Source organism: Pterocles gutturalis, unplaced genomic scaffold (assembly GCF_000699245.1).
Source record: "Pterocles gutturalis isolate BGI_N339 unplaced genomic scaffold, ASM69924v1 scaffold43883, whole genome shotgun sequence".
In the NCBI taxonomy this organism is placed as follows: domain Eukaryota; kingdom Metazoa; phylum Chordata; class Aves; order Pterocliformes; family Pteroclidae; genus Pterocles; species Pterocles gutturalis.
This window is the reverse complement of record NW_010119582.1, coordinates 3,996-18,912: the sequence shown is the minus strand read 5'-3', so window position 1 is coordinate 18,912 and position 14,917 is coordinate 3,996. Positions and strand designations below refer to the sequence as shown.

Sequence of the window (14,917 nt, the reverse complement as noted above, 5' to 3'; positions counted from 1 at the left end):
GCTGCTGATAACAGATGTGAGTTAGAGAAGAAATATTTAGTTGCTTCCACACAGAACCTACATCAACAGTTAAATACTATCTCTACATGTCTTACTGAATTAGTTGGATCCATTTTAATACCTTGTGCTTAGTTTCTCTCAGAAGATAGGCTACTAGCAAAAATACATTCTTCTGCATACCCCTTCCCATATTTATTTCAGAAGGAACAGTACTCAGTGCATTTCCTATAGACTTTGTCATAGTACATCTCTCTCTAGAGCTACTGCTACAGAAAGGGGATAATACCATTTAATTAGTGTAAAAGCAAAGGAACACGTCAAAGCAGTGTATACAAAAGCCTCACTTTTGAATCGGAAGCGATACATGGGCCAAAATCCGTCTGCCCATCAGTTCTTACAACTACTCTCATCAAAAGGAAAAATCTGATGATACTTCAAAGATAAAAGAGCAATAAATGTGCTTCCAGAAGAGTCACTGCCTGTTTCAATCCAGGCTGCCTCGGCCTCCCTCCTGTTAGCACACAGTTCTATGGGATTAGAAACAACAGCACACCACACCCCACTGCAAAGGCTCCTAACAGGTCTGTAAAACCCTCACGTTCCAGTCCAGATACCTGCTGTGGCTGCGCGGAGAGAACAGCGGGGTCAGCTTGGACAACAGCCGCTCCAAAGCGGCACGAGAGCTCTGGGGTCCTGCCAAAGGAGCCTCGAGGCCAGAAGGAACCTCTTGGGTCAGGTCCAGCAGCGCATCCTGCCAGCTGCTGCAGGGATCTCACCTACAGTACAGGTGGAGGTATTTTGTCTAATTAAATATTAAAAACAGGGATGAGAACACATCTCGGGCAGTGAGAAGCTGTGCTCTGTGTAAGCGTGATGCGGCTGCAGAGGGAAACGCTGAACATCGCCTGACACGGGCGGCGAGTCTGGTTTCCAAGTTTAGGATCAGTTCAGATACAACACCTGAGATAACAAACTCGGGGTTGTGCTCATCCTCTGCCACTGATCTGGGGTGTCTTTGCCTTTATGTCTTGCCGCAGTGACTCAGAAAACCAGCCACAATGTGCCGCTGGGCAGCACGTCTGCAGCGAGGACTGCACTGCTCAGAGTAAACGCTTCTGCACAGGCATCAGCTGCTTCTCCTCTCTTGGGCCCACAGAATTTTTCACCCACACAATTTGCCTCAAACTTGGGCAATTCCCGACTCTAAGTGATTTTTAAAATCTCAATCCCTGTATTTTCTTCATATTAGGCAGAACATCAAGAATAGATAAAGATTTTCCTAATACCCTGTGTATTTAATGTGTGTGTGAAACTACATACACATAGATACATATTCAATTACACATGACAGCAACGATTTGGTTCCATATTTGCAGCCAAGGAAAGCCAGCAAGATCCCACAGCTAACTAGTGAGGGAAATCCAGGTCAGCCAGACACAACTGATACCGATGAGGAACAAAATTATTGCTTTTGTTTCTAGTAGAAGATCCCATGTTACTGTTGCAAAAAAACCTGTATCATATGGACTAGTGATTTTTTTCAAGTACTAGTGAGATCTTTGTCAAGTAACAGCAAGATCCTTTTCTCAGAAGTTCTACACACAACAGTAGAATGCTTGAAGAGCTTCAAAATCCAAGGTGACGCACCAGAAACCAGAGCTGAGCCATGTAAAGCACACAGGCATCTCTGCAGGACGTGTTACAGGAGAGCAAAAGGAACTACACGGACAATGGATACCGAGAGAAGAGTAATCTGGACTGGGTTATGGTTAAATTTTACCCCAAGAAACTTCTGTGTGCTTCCTCAAACAGCTGGGAGCTGTGTCCTAAAGGACAAAGCGCGGCTGGCTGCGTCCATCTGGTGGTCACCTTACAGAATTTGTAGCACTTTGGCTAACTTATTTTAGCAAATGGAAAGAATTAAAAAGAAAACCAGTGTTGGTTTCAACATTCATGACTCACAGAAGAATTCTGCAGCTAGATGGTCCCCCTCCTCACCTTTCTCAGAGAATCACATTCATATTGCAGGCTTGGTTCAGGCACTTGTTATAAAATGTTCATCTGGAGTAAAAAGTCTGCAAAAGAGATTTCTGCATAATTTAAAAGTAGCATGTCAGTCCCATTAGAGTTTGTAGTTAGGTCCCACCACGTGATTATGGTTCTTGTTATCTCTAATGATTTGACTGTTGCCATGAGACAGTTTGAGGCTACGGTACAGCTGTAGTTAAGGTTTCTTCATAAACAAAAACATTTTCCTACCTAGTAAAAAAGAAAAAAAAATATACTAAATGCTTTATACAGACAGAATCTGCTACTATGGAAATAAATAACATGGAGTGGAAAAACAGTGTCTCAGCTGTAGGACGCTCAGCCATGGAATGTCACATTCCCCTTTTCTGGAGACTAGCTGCTCGTTGGCAGGAGTATCTCCATGTCCTTGCCATTCGACACCACAGTGTTGCTGGAGCAGCTACTGGCCACGTCCATGGAGGATGCCTGGGAGGAGGCTTTGGTCAGCGGGGCGGGAGCAGCAGGCGACTGCGCGAGGCCGGGCTTCTTCGGAGGAATGGGCGGAGGGTTCCCTCTTTCTGCTCTAGGAATGGTTGGTGACTTAATGCCAGGAGACAATGGGCTTAGTGGGCTGGAAACCTTGCCAGGGCTTGGAGAGTGACCAGATTCGCTTTTGGGGCTCACGGCATTTGCCAGATTTCGATAGTCTGTGCCAAACGGTGAGCTGTTAGGGGAGACAGGTTTAATGGGTCCCTGCTGGCTGGTAAATCTGGACAGGACCTGAGTGACGGTGTTGCGGGCCAGCTGTTTGGCGGCAGAGTTATCTGCTAGAGTTGGAGACAAATCCCGGGACGGGGGGCTCTGCAGACCGCTTGATTGATGGTCCTGTTCAGCTTGAGACTGGAACTTGTGCCGAGCAGCATGGAAACGCTGATTGATCCCCACCTGGTAGGACGACTGGTACCCAGGGCTGCTGGCTGAAGCTCCCACCAAGCGTTTAGTCAGAACCGGGGAGGAGCAGGGAGAAGGTGTGAGGGAGGAGGCAGCCGTGCCGCTGGGAGACAGGGAGACCCCACCGGAAGGGAGCTGGGACACCAGCTGCACCGGTGACTCTGTTCTTACGGGAGAACTTCCATTCTCAACTGCGCTTTCTGGGGCCGCACCAGCAGATTTCTCCTTCTGAGCCTGGTTCTCTGCTGCATTTGCCTGCGGCATCTCGCTGCCCATCTGCACATCGGCATCACAATGGCCATTGGATTTTGCATAGGAATGAGTGGGTGTAGGAGGGCTGGGAAACGCGGTATGTGCAGCTTTGCTTGTGCTGGCAGGATTTGCTCGGTCTGCCTGCAGACACTCTGTCTGGCAGGACACAGACTTCACCATGGGACTGTCAGTCGCGACACTTCTGGACATCACCGAGGGTCTTGGCTGCAAAGGCTCTGTGGGACTCTGCTCCTGGCAAGAAGCCTCCAGCTCTTTCAGAGCTTTCTTCAAACATTCCACCTCTTCTTTCAGTGCTTTTGTACGGTTTTCTTCTCTGTTCAGCTTGGCTTTCAGCTGTTCTCTTTCAATGTCAAACTCCGAGAGCTGCTTTTCTACTTGTGCTTCCATCTGTAAACCCCGCTTCCTCTTGGACGCCAGCTCTTCTTCCAGTTTGCTCACCTTACTCTTCTCTTTTTCCAATTTCAAGCTCAATTCTGCTGTTTTCTGCCCCTCTTCAGCTGCTTTGGCAGTGGCTTTCTTGCACTCCACGACAAGCATGGAAGACAGCTGCTTGTGCCGTGCCCTTTCCTCCTCCAACTGGGTTGACAGCTTCTTTTGTTCTTTTTCAAACTTTTTCACTTGGGATTTTTCAAACTCCAACTGCAAGATAAGAACAAAAAAAGACTGTAAGGGAACCACAAAACCTGAAAGTAAATGAAGTCTAATGCCCCAAAAGCAACTGGGGTTACTATGCATCTGGGAGAAATTCTCCAGTAAAAGATGGCAATGGCTAAGAAAGAGGTTCTTGCCCCAGGTATCTGCAACGAAGCCTTGTATGACTCAGGCTGCATGTATTAAGAATTATTACTTACTAGTAGTTATACCATGTATGAAATTCAATTGACCTTTCGTGAGATATGCACCCAGCCTGCCATGAGCTGATTGAACAGCGATCTGGAGCAAAGCTCCCTTCCACCTCATTTACTACTTTGTTGGTTTGCCTTTTAAAGGCATTTAGGCTTTAAAATGCTGATGTGTTATGTATGTCTAATAAATTCTACAGCACCTGAGTAGCAGAGAACAGTAGCCTACATATTCATTATCATCTCTGAATAACCCCCCCGCGGGATCTTTCATGAGTTATTCTGAATTTTGAGCACTAGGGAGCCCTGTCATTTGTAAGCACAGCCCTGTTTTTGAGAACTTCTCAGCTATTGGGCTGAAGTAAGACTTCAAAGCATTTGATTGCCTATTAATAGCTTTTATCACTGCTCAGCTACCAAAACACCCTGAAAAATTAACCCAAGGTTGTTTTCCATATCGAAATGATAAAAGCTAGGAGCGCCTTACAGACGAGGGAGGTCCCTCCTGCTCTTTCAACAGGGTGCAATTAGACATCACCACCGAGTTCACCACCCAGGAGCCTGGGTTTCCGTGGGCTGGGTAATTACAGCTCCCGAAGCGTACCTGCTGGGTGAGCCGCTCCCGCTCCTTCTCCAGCATGTAGGTGACATCGTCCCCCTCCGCCGTGTCCTGGGCGTGCCGCTGCCGCTCCTCCTCCAGGTCCAGGATCACCTGCCAAACAAACAGCCACCGCTTCAATGCCAGGCACACTGACAAGCCGGCGTAACGCAGGGAGAGGATCGGTGCCTTCGCATGCGGCCTGAAGCCAAGTGACACTGGAGAGCAACCCCTGCAGCCCCCGACATCCAAATTCAGCTCGAAATCTCATAAAAAGCCGCTTTTGGACAAGTTACAGTCTGACATTATTATTTGGTACAGTTGAGTCAGTTTGTGAAAGAAGTTAGGAAAACCTTGCACTGAATGTATCTTCATTTCATTACTAAATAGCTAAACAGCACGCTTTTCCTGCAGGCTGCAGAACAGCCTCGGGAGGTTCACGCTATCCATCCTTGCTTGTACGGTGCCCTCATCAGAGCATCCTGGTGGGACCATTAACACAAAACCCAGCGGGAGCAGAAGCATGGCCCCAGCGACTGCGCACCAGCGGACACGGGCACGAGCAATCACAAGATGATCATCGCTCCGGTTTCAGCAGTAATTCGCATGCATACAGGCTTCTCCCCCAGTTTCTGACAGGGGATTTGAGGACTGCAGTGCAAAGTTTATTTTAAAGAACACTAATTTGTTCTTCCACTTAAGAACAAGATGAGCTCTTGAAACGAAACTGCTTGCCATAAGGACGCGGTTAAGGAGCTCCTTCAGCTTCAACGCTGAATTACATGAATAATTGAAATTCTATTAACTCAACAAAAACGCCAGAATACAAACTCCCCAGGAGACTCTGCTGTATCTCACCAAAAAACTCGAGGCTCTCCCAACACATGCTCACCATGAATTTAGCAGCTCCTCAGAGTCTTCCTGAAATTTAACCTTCCAAACAATGCTTCATTATCTTTAAGTACACAAGGAACCTTTTGACAGGAGGAAACAGGAAGGACAGAAGGAGAAGGGGAAAAAATATCTGACTGTAACAGCAGGATTTAGCCAGATACTTGGCTGCAGAGTGAACCACACAGCCTTGCTGTTACCTCCAGTGACTTAGAGGACAAACCAAAAGCTGGAGATACCTCCAGATGCCCACCCTAAGCAGTGCCTGTGGTGTAAAAGGCAACCTGGGTTGCTTATGGCATAGCAAGGTTTCTGCAACAGAAATGTTTCAGATTATCCAGAGACCAAAAGGAACTTGCTCTGTCTTACCCCCATCAAAACAGATTTCAGGAAAATAAACTTTAACCCACATGCAATGAAACTGAGGGTTCAACTTTGAACCTTTTGATTAGAAGCAGAACGTGACTACTTCTATTGGAGATCTTTGTATGTGATTTAGTAAGGTTTAATCAAAGCAAGAGCAACATACCTGAAACAATACAGGATGGTATTGCCCCAAGCACAGGCACTAGCCAAAAATACCCCTAGATCTGCCATGGCAGAAGACAGCTTCCAGACCCCAGCGTAATGGCACCACCCCACAGTCTGCCACTGATGCAACTAAGAGCAAAAATCCTATCTATTTTTTAAGATGGAAAAGAAGTATGTGAAGAGGTAAAGACACAGTGCTGCAATGCAGGTGACTGCTGGGATGCTCCAGAGAGCTCCTCCCAGTCGCAGATTCCAGTGATGCACCCCCGGGCAATTATTCTCTACCCTGAACACATAGCAGGGACAAATACTTTAATCAGTGTGATTTGTTTAAATTTACTGCAGGACAAAACAAACACGTAAACATGTTTTTTTAAAAGCTAATAGTTGCATAAAGAGAATACGTTATAGCAAGACTCCAAGAAGCAGAGTTCCATGGACTCTTGCTTTCAGACTTCTGTGCAACTTTATGCTCCTCTAGTTTTTACTGAAGTTAACACATTATCAAAATGCAACTATTAACTTCTTCTGCACATTTTATTTGAAGCAAAACCTACCTTTCTGTGTCTGCTTTCCGCAGCAGCTAGTTGGGATAACATTCTTTCCTGCATATTCTTGCAATGTTTCATCACCACTTTCAAAATAGACAAGGGATTGGAGCATACTGGTTGCTTTTCACCGTGATTTCCCTCTTTCAGGGTCTCAAAATCTCTCTGCAAAGCCATTAACGGATCACTGATGTTGTACTTCCCATAGCGTTCTTCGATGAATGTGTCTCTGTGCTGGGCCTGCAAAACAAAAACAAATTTGCACTTCAATATACTTCAAACAGAAAACTAGCTGAAGAAGAAAGTACTTTGTAGTTAATATTCCTCTTCCCCAGTTTTCCACTTAGAGATAAAGATATCTTAACACAGCATGATTCACATCTTGTTTTCTGCTGTAAGAGTGTTCTGAAATAAGTGTGGGAGGTTATATGAAGCATGTGCTCAATTAATTTCTCACTGTCCCTCCAGTTCAGCAATGTCTTTTAACCAAGTCTTGCTCAAAAACAGCATCTCCACAACATATTCAGTCTGCTAACATCCTCATACCACAGCTCCCTGCTCTCTGTGTCCATGACTTACATTCCACAACCGTGCGAAAGGCAAGAAGGTAAATATCAGAAGATTTAATCATTTACTGTTCCATCAGCGGAAGAGTAGTTTCCTTGACTATGTCACCATCAAAGAATTTCACGTTGAGCAATTAAAGGGTTTTATTCTCGCAAGAGCCTATAAATCTGTAAATTGTTAATAAAATCCTTAATGTTCTCCTCCAGACTAAACAAAGTTTAGTTGTTTAGTTTCTCAAGCAGCAGGATAGGAATGATTAGGTTTCTTCTGGTGACACATAAGAATTAAGGAAACTCACACGTACCAGGCTTTACATTTACAGCGTTTACTATCAGCCATTCCAGCTGAAAATCTGTTTGTTAGGATACCAATAGCCTTACCCTACTGAATGACTGCTTGTGAAGTTCTAAAAAACAACCCACAATTTCATAAACACAGATATTAAAATATTATCTACATGTTTACCATCATGATAAGAAACCATATGAAAGCAGATCTCCATGCGACAGGAGACATAAAAAGGGAAAACAGACTTGGATTCCAGAGAGCCCTCCGAGCTGATCTATCCTGGCTCTGAGAAATTCAATCATTGATTTCAGCTGTGTCGGTTACAGGCTAAATGCTGGGCATTTGTGAAACCCCGTGTCAGCGGTTCATCCCAGCGGGTCACTGACAGCACAACCCCAGGCGCAGCAGAGCCGAAGGGCCCTGCCAAGAGAGAATCCCTTCCAGGTCTGGGGCTTCTGTTGGATTCTTCTTGATCCGCTATAGTCATGGCAACCAGTCCTTGCGGGATAACTCAGACTTTTGCTTTTCCAGAGCATGGATGTGGTTACGCACCATTCTGCATCGTTCTCGGTTAGACCCTACTGAACGATGCCGGCTTTCCTCTGCCGTTACCTACAGCATCTTCTGCAGAGCAGAACCGCGCCGGCCACTCGGCACGCTCCGGCAGAATGCGTTCTGAGATGCAGCCGTGTGACTAGCACTAAAAAATTACCAGAAGTCCACCTCTGCTCTCAAAGGGAGAGGTGCATACATCACCTTGACAAGGGGCATAAAAACCCAAACCAAAACACCTCCCATTTCTCCCCCATGACCCAACCCAACCAGGAACATCCATCCCATGGCACCAGCTCGGTGTGGTATTTTAACCCTTGCAGCAAACAAATGCCGGAGAGCAGCTCACAGTCACAAACACCCCTCCCTCCTTATCAGTAACATCCACCAGGAACTGTGGGTACCTTTGATCAGAGCCAAGATATTGTTCTAACTTTACATTTAAAAAAAAGAAGAGGAAGGAAAAGATCAGCCCTGGAAATGGGAGGGTGGCCCTGGATAATGAGCCACCCATGATTTAATGAATCACAGGAAAAGCTACAGGATTTTTTTTTTTTTTTTGAAGGACAGGGACTCTTCAGTTATTCTGAACAATTTATAAAAATGACTCAACCAAACCTCATTACAAGTGTATAGGGAATTTCTAAGTGACTCAAGCAGTAAAAAGTCTGTAAATACAAACTGGGATATTCATCCAGCTGGCCTAACTGCTTGCACAGATGAGCTGCTCTTCCCTCAAACCCAGCCCACCCTGGTGACACTGAAACATGGGAGAAACCCTTCCCAACGGCACCGGGGCTCTAACAGCACAAGTAACAGGGGGATGTCCAAAAAGTTTACTTCTGGGCAACTCCCTTCTAATAAAAGCCTCAAGAACTGGGACGAAGGACACACCCACCACCTACAACCTCTGATTTTTCACGAGTACTGAGGGTGTACCAAAGCCATGTTTTCCGCTGCTCCTCGCAGCACTGGGCTCTGACTCTGCTGAATTTACTGGGGTGGTTTATTTCCTGTCTGGGAAAGAACAAGAAGTTCTTCCTCACTACTCTGCGCAATTAACCATTTTCCTGCACTGGCATGAGGACCAGATGAGACTATCACAACATTAACAGCTTTCTGGAGCCCAGCTATTCTTCTTTAATAGCCAGCAGAGCATCACCACTTAATTACAGTTGTCTAGACTGGGAAAAGCCTCGAACAGGTCATCCTACACGGGCCACACTGAGTTGAAAACACACATCCAGTGCTCTGGCATCGGGGCCACCGTGCACTTGGAAACACAAATATGGATTTTTCAGGCTGCTGCCTGTGACAGCTCTGTGCTGGGTCCCACCTCTGTCGACAAAATAACCAGGACAGCTCTTCTGGAACGAAGCCACCCTGCCATACCCTACACGGGTTATTTTATATGGGTCTTGAAGTGTCACACACACGAGTGACTTCTCCCATGGCTTACGCTCCCCAACTAGGCAACTCTTCAGTTCAACTTCTATTAATGCTAGAGGTCACGTATGAACATCTCCAGCAGTTTTAATTTTGTCCTGTCTGAACTGGAATTCAGTCTTAAATACAGTTTTTGTTCAACTTTCAAAACAGAAGCCACTTGATGATGGAAGAAAAATAGTCCATTAGTGAGACCAAAGTGGAAAAATCAAGTTAGATCCCAGCATCAGCCTCTTAAAACACAGGAATCCACAGGAAATCAAGTTTCAATAATAAGGAAATAAGGTTACAAAAAGCATTGTTAATTTAGGAGCGGAAAATTTCATCTGGAAAACCAGAGATGACATATGTACTTCCAACATCATCAACAGGGTTTTGAGAGAATATGCAATCTTCTGCAATTAGAGATCTTCAAATTTAGTACCTCCACCTGTATCACCTCAAATACACAGACTTTGGATGTTTTGATAGGAAATGCATAACTCCAAAAACAACTGAATGGACTATTCAGCAATTTTGAAGACTATTAAATTGCCCTCCCCCAACAGGAAAGAAGATAACACTTAAGCTTGGGCTGCTCTTGAAAAAAGGAAGCAGCTACGCACATCAACTAACCTAAAAATAAAACTCCCAGCAATCAGACGAATTAGGCAGACGCAGAGAGGGTACCCCTTGACACCGGCGGGCTTTAAGCTCGAGACAGGGTAACTGACCACCGCCAGTCCGTTTGAAAAGAGATCATTCTGATTTTGTGGAGCAGAAGGAACATCTGACCCAACTGGAGAGATGTTTCCTGTGCAGGCAGGCAAAGCGAGGGCTTCGCTCTGTCAGGGAAAAGCTGCTGCTTCACTGTTTTGGGATGAATGCTTCCCATAATCTATTTGTGTAATTTTTTTTTTTTTTAATAAAAGATTTCCTCTTACTGAAACCTTGTTTATGAGACAGCATTTCTCTCTGCCTTCAATAATCTTTACAACTTGTTTTACTGGAACATCAAACAGGGAATTTCCAAGACTTGTTTCAAGTATTTTTTTGGACACAAAGCAGAATATTACTCTCGCCTGTAATTTTACAGTTTAGGTTTTGACCCTCGGCACAACACAAACACAGTTAATGAACTGCAGCTACAGTGTATGCAGTTCTCCAGTAATAATTTGCACAGAGTTCCTCCTTTATGTTGCAGAGAGTGGCATGATCTTTAAATAGCTTATTGCTGCCTTGAACTTCCTTATTAGCTTCTCTCCCCAGAGACAGATATTGGGAATAAAGACAAGCTGAGGTCACAGCAATCGCTGACAGAGAGAAGGGAAATGGGGGTGTGGACCAGTCCTTTTGCACGAAAATAAATGTCAGAATGCTGGAGTGGGAATCCAAGTCTTTATAGCTGCAGCTCTGAAGCAATGCCTAGCAGAGAGACACAGCAGAAATGAAACTGCTCAAATACTGCATCTGTCTTAATTGCCATCATTATATCAAGTGAACAAACCAGATAAACAAGAGCTACCCAGATTTGCCCACGTAAGACCTGTTATCAGCTTTGAAAAATATAAGAGATTTTCTTAGGAAATGTCAAGCGGCACAAAACTGCGACTTCTGTCCCAGGGAACTTCTGTCCCATAGCACAGACAGTGCAAATCCCAGTATGAGCCTGGCCACACACAGCTCCCGGAACGTGTGTGACGACTGCACCGTGCCCACGAGCTGCACTTTGGTCACTGCTACAACAAGGAGCCTGACAACACCCAGAGAGCTGAAATTCAGGGCTGGAGCCGTTCCAGCGTGGAAGCCATTCCCACACCTCTGCTCCTCGCTCAGGACCTAGCTGGGCACCGAGAAAGTGAAGAGAATCAGTCTTCCAAAAGCCACTGGCAAAGAGTGCTGCTTGAAGCAAGAAATAAACAAAAAAATCCCCCAAACTTGCAGGAAAAGCTGTAAGGAAAGCCCGCGTTCCAGCAGGACAGCACCCATGGGAGCACTGAGAGATCTAAGCTGCTCTAAAGTGATGCACAAGCCCATTCTGCCCCATCTGTGAAAGATTTACTAGCATCTGCAGTCAGGTTTTGTATTACCGAACTCTTTTTTTTTTTTTAACTTAAACAAGAGGTAGACTTAGTTTCTGAAGCTGCACTGTGAACCTAATTTCTAAACCCACTGACAAATGAACACTTCACTGTGCAATGCATTAATGTGCTTTATGGAGTGAATCACAGTACGAGCACCAGCTCCCAGTCATTAACACAAAATAGATAGTTTCTATTCCAGTGAAAATTACCTAAAGCCTTATTAACATAAAAGAATAAGCCAGAAAGCTGTTCCTGTTTTCTGAAAGTAAACAGAACTCCACTTCTAACGTATGGAAAATTCTCATTTAAAGAGCAGAGGGCAGGGAACAGAGTGCTCTGACACAGCGACAGAGCCCCATTTAAGTACTGCATTGTTTCCAGCCATGCTGGGCTATTTTAGGAGACCAACCTGTGGCTCACACATGCAATGCTTTCTGCATGGCAATAAGGACTGAGAATCCAGCCCTTCGAATTAAGCAACTCTCTGGCAGCATCTGGGTTTTTGGATGACTTGAATATGATTATAACTACAGGAAAAGGAGCACAATAAGAAGTGACTTAAGGTCTGCTCTGAGGAGAACATTGAGATTTATGTAGTGGACAGGAAGCTACTTTAAGGCAAAAAAAACCCAACACCACTTTTTTTCAAAGAGGTTTTAAAATAGAGGAAGCAAACTGAAGCACTGGAAAAGAACATTTTGAACACAGTAAATTTGGTCACTTAATCCTTTAAAAGGAGTACTTCATGTTTGAATCAAAGTAACATGGCAAGTCGAAACACTCATCAAAAGCCAAGGCCAGGAGCACGGCAAATGCCCAGAGACAATGGTCCCTAACACTCAACTAAAAACAACACACAAGAAAAAAGTAAACCACAGAAAAAAAACAGTGAAGGACAGAAGCCAGCAAGGGCAAGTCATAATATGTTAGAGGCTTCAATCAGAGGTGACTTTTTCTCTTTATAACATGAACCTGAGCAGCAGAGAAATAAACCCGGGGGTGAAAGCTTTCCTCCCAGCAGCAGAGGAAGGGAGGGATGCTGCCTCCAGGCAGGGTACAAAGAGACACCCAGGGAGAGCCCAGCAAGGAAGAGAGGGTAAGATTTGGGGAGGAGAGGTGAAGAGACGGAAGGAAAGGGAAGGAGCAAACCAAGCAAGCTGTCTCTGGAAAGCCAGGCTCAGAAGCTCGATTTTGACACAGCGAGAACCAGGGCCAGCGCCAGCCAACAAGTGGCCTGATATCAGGAGGGAGAGGAAATCTATTTTAGGCTTTGTCATCTGCACGCACGGACTCTCTCTGCTAAATGCCAGATGTTTTTCTCTAAGCATGCAGGAATATCAATTATTGCAGACTGTACTATAATCAAATCACAAGTTTACAAATTAAGGTAATCTTTTTCTCTGCAAGTCCCTGTTCTTTCCTGTAATGTACCAAAGGATCCGCCTCAAACATCCAGAGAGTTCAGAAGCATTTAAATCTGAATTAGAAGTCAAATTAGCCCATGAGGGGAAATGCATTTTTCTTGCTATATGGGAAGCAAACAGGCAGATTGACCCCTGCTTTTTAACCACTGCCATCTATGTGTCTAGGGTAACTGCTGGAGAAGAACACTGCCACTGTTGAAGGTCATACAACCCTCTAACAAAGTTCAGGTTCCGCTCCACCTCTTTCCAACATATGTGCGCACTTAATATAAAACCATCATGGCTCCAAAGAAATCCACCTGCAGAGCCCAATACAGGGCTTGTAACACCCAAGGACAAGAGCCAGCCGTGAGCCCACCATCAGGCCACTCCTCTGCACGTGGAACGACCGGTGCTTCCCCAGCCCCGCATGTTCTGACCCCTCTTGGTGCACGTTACCGCTCCATCTGCCCAACCCAGGCACGTCAAACCGAAAACTCTCAGGGTTTCAATCTTTACTTCAGCCTTAGAAGGCTTTTTCTTCACGGCAGCATTTTCATATGTACCAAGAGTAAGTAAAGAGATTAGCAAGGTGAGCTTCCCTTTCACTACAGCCACACACAGTGAAGCTGTTCCAGCTGGTGAAGCTGTTACCACAGTTACTATCAGTACACAAAAAGCACAGCAAGGCCAGAATTTCCCAAATGGATATTCCAAATAAACGGACAAAGCAAGGCTAGAAGTTCTCTGCTTCTGAAACTCTGTCCGGCCACCAGATGAAGCAGTTACTTGACTTTGGAGGGGGGTTTCATCCTCCCAAGAGGTTGCTCTCAGAAGGTAGCCCAGGGCAGGGCTGATCCGAAGCTTTTCCTGCCCTTTTCCTACTACCTGCAGCTTTCCTCGCATTCTTAAGGGGAAACACTACAGCAGATCCCTTACAGAAGGAAGGGAAAATAGCAGTGACCTTTGATTAGGTTGGTATTTCATACTACATGATTATCAAGTAGAGGTTACAACTTCATTTAATTTCTTCTCAGTTACGAGTACTTGACAAATGATGTCAAAGGGTACTTTAACTATATGAAACTCCTCATGCAAGAGGGAACTGCAGGTTAAATTTCAACAGAGAAGATAATTGCTTTATGCTATTGGAAGGCATGTGTGAAAAAGCCTTTGGAAGGGAGCTGCTGCATTCCTTCCTGCTGGTCCCTCCGTGCTCCATTACACGCATCTCACACCGAGATATTAACGCGATGCTGGTTTTGGTAACACATTCCGACCACACAGAATTAGAAGATTGATCCCAGGACAGAGGAGAAATTTGCAAGTCTGTTCCAAGAGAGCAGGTGAGCCTTCCATCCGATCAACAGTTCCGAGAGGGCGGCAGCAGCACAGAACTCACGCTGCCGACACCAGCCCCACTTCAGCTGCTTCTTGCTGCCAGCTTTCCAGAACAAACCCCAAAACATAGAACGATATGCAGCATTTATGACTTAATACTGCTGGTGTTCAGATGAGATTCTGAACCAGCAATAAATCTTTGCCTCTGAACTTCACCTTGGATGCAAGCACTCTGCAGAACCAGTAGCAGCACTGTTGTCACTTTTGTCTCTTCTCGTGGCACTCACAACATACCTTTAAGGCTTCTATGACAAGATCTCTTGCTTCTAACTCTCCCTCGAGAATGCTAAACAGCGTCAGTAGTTCTGGTTTGCTGAGTTTTTCCAGATTCATCCTGAAAACCTGAAAAATGGAACATAGTTTACCAGTTATTTCTTTGTACATTAAAAATCACTATTCTAAGCTATGACATTTAACTTCAGCTTCCAGTTTTTTGGACTGCAAACTGCCCGGGGGAGAAAGGGGAGAATACACAAGTCGAACACTTTTCTCTTTAACTTCCAAGACCAGTTGCAGAAGATGCATTTTCCACCTTTTCCCAAGGGGTCATGAA

General features: G+C 45.1%; 1 protein-coding gene across 1 annotated transcript; it reads right to left on the bottom strand.

The window, feature by feature from the left end:
- Positions 1 to 2,030: 2,030 nt before the first annotated feature.
- CTTNBP2NL (CTTNBP2 N-terminal like) lies at positions 2,031 to 14,703 on the bottom strand. Its single transcript, XM_010076615.1, has 4 exons — positions 14,599 to 14,703; positions 6,654 to 6,884; positions 4,681 to 4,788; positions 2,031 to 3,873 (listed from the first exon to the last, which is right to left on the bottom strand). The coding sequence occupies exons 1-4, from the start codon at positions 14,695 to 14,697 to the stop codon at positions 2,404 to 2,406; spliced, it is 1,908 nt and encodes a 635-aa protein (XP_010074917.1). The 5' UTR covers positions 14,698 to 14,703; the 3' UTR covers positions 2,031 to 2,403.
- Between the last annotated feature and the right edge of the window lie 214 nt (positions 14,704 to 14,917).

What these genes read in the sequence shown, in the direction of transcription:
- CTTNBP2NL (XM_010076615.1), bottom strand. Translation starts at nt 14,697, where the DNA reads ATGAATCTGGAAAAACTCAGCAAACCAGAACTACTGACGCTGTTTAGC. An exon ending in TTGTCATAGAAGCCTTAAAG is followed by an intron (nt 6,885 to 14,598) that starts GTATGTTGTGAG and finishes TTTGTTTTGCAG; the next exon opens with GCCCAGCACAGAGACACATT. An exon ending in CGGAAAGCAGACACAGAAAG is followed by an intron (nt 4,789 to 6,653) that starts GTAGGTTTTGCT and finishes TTTGTTTGGCAG; the next exon opens with GTGATCCTGGACCTGGAGGA.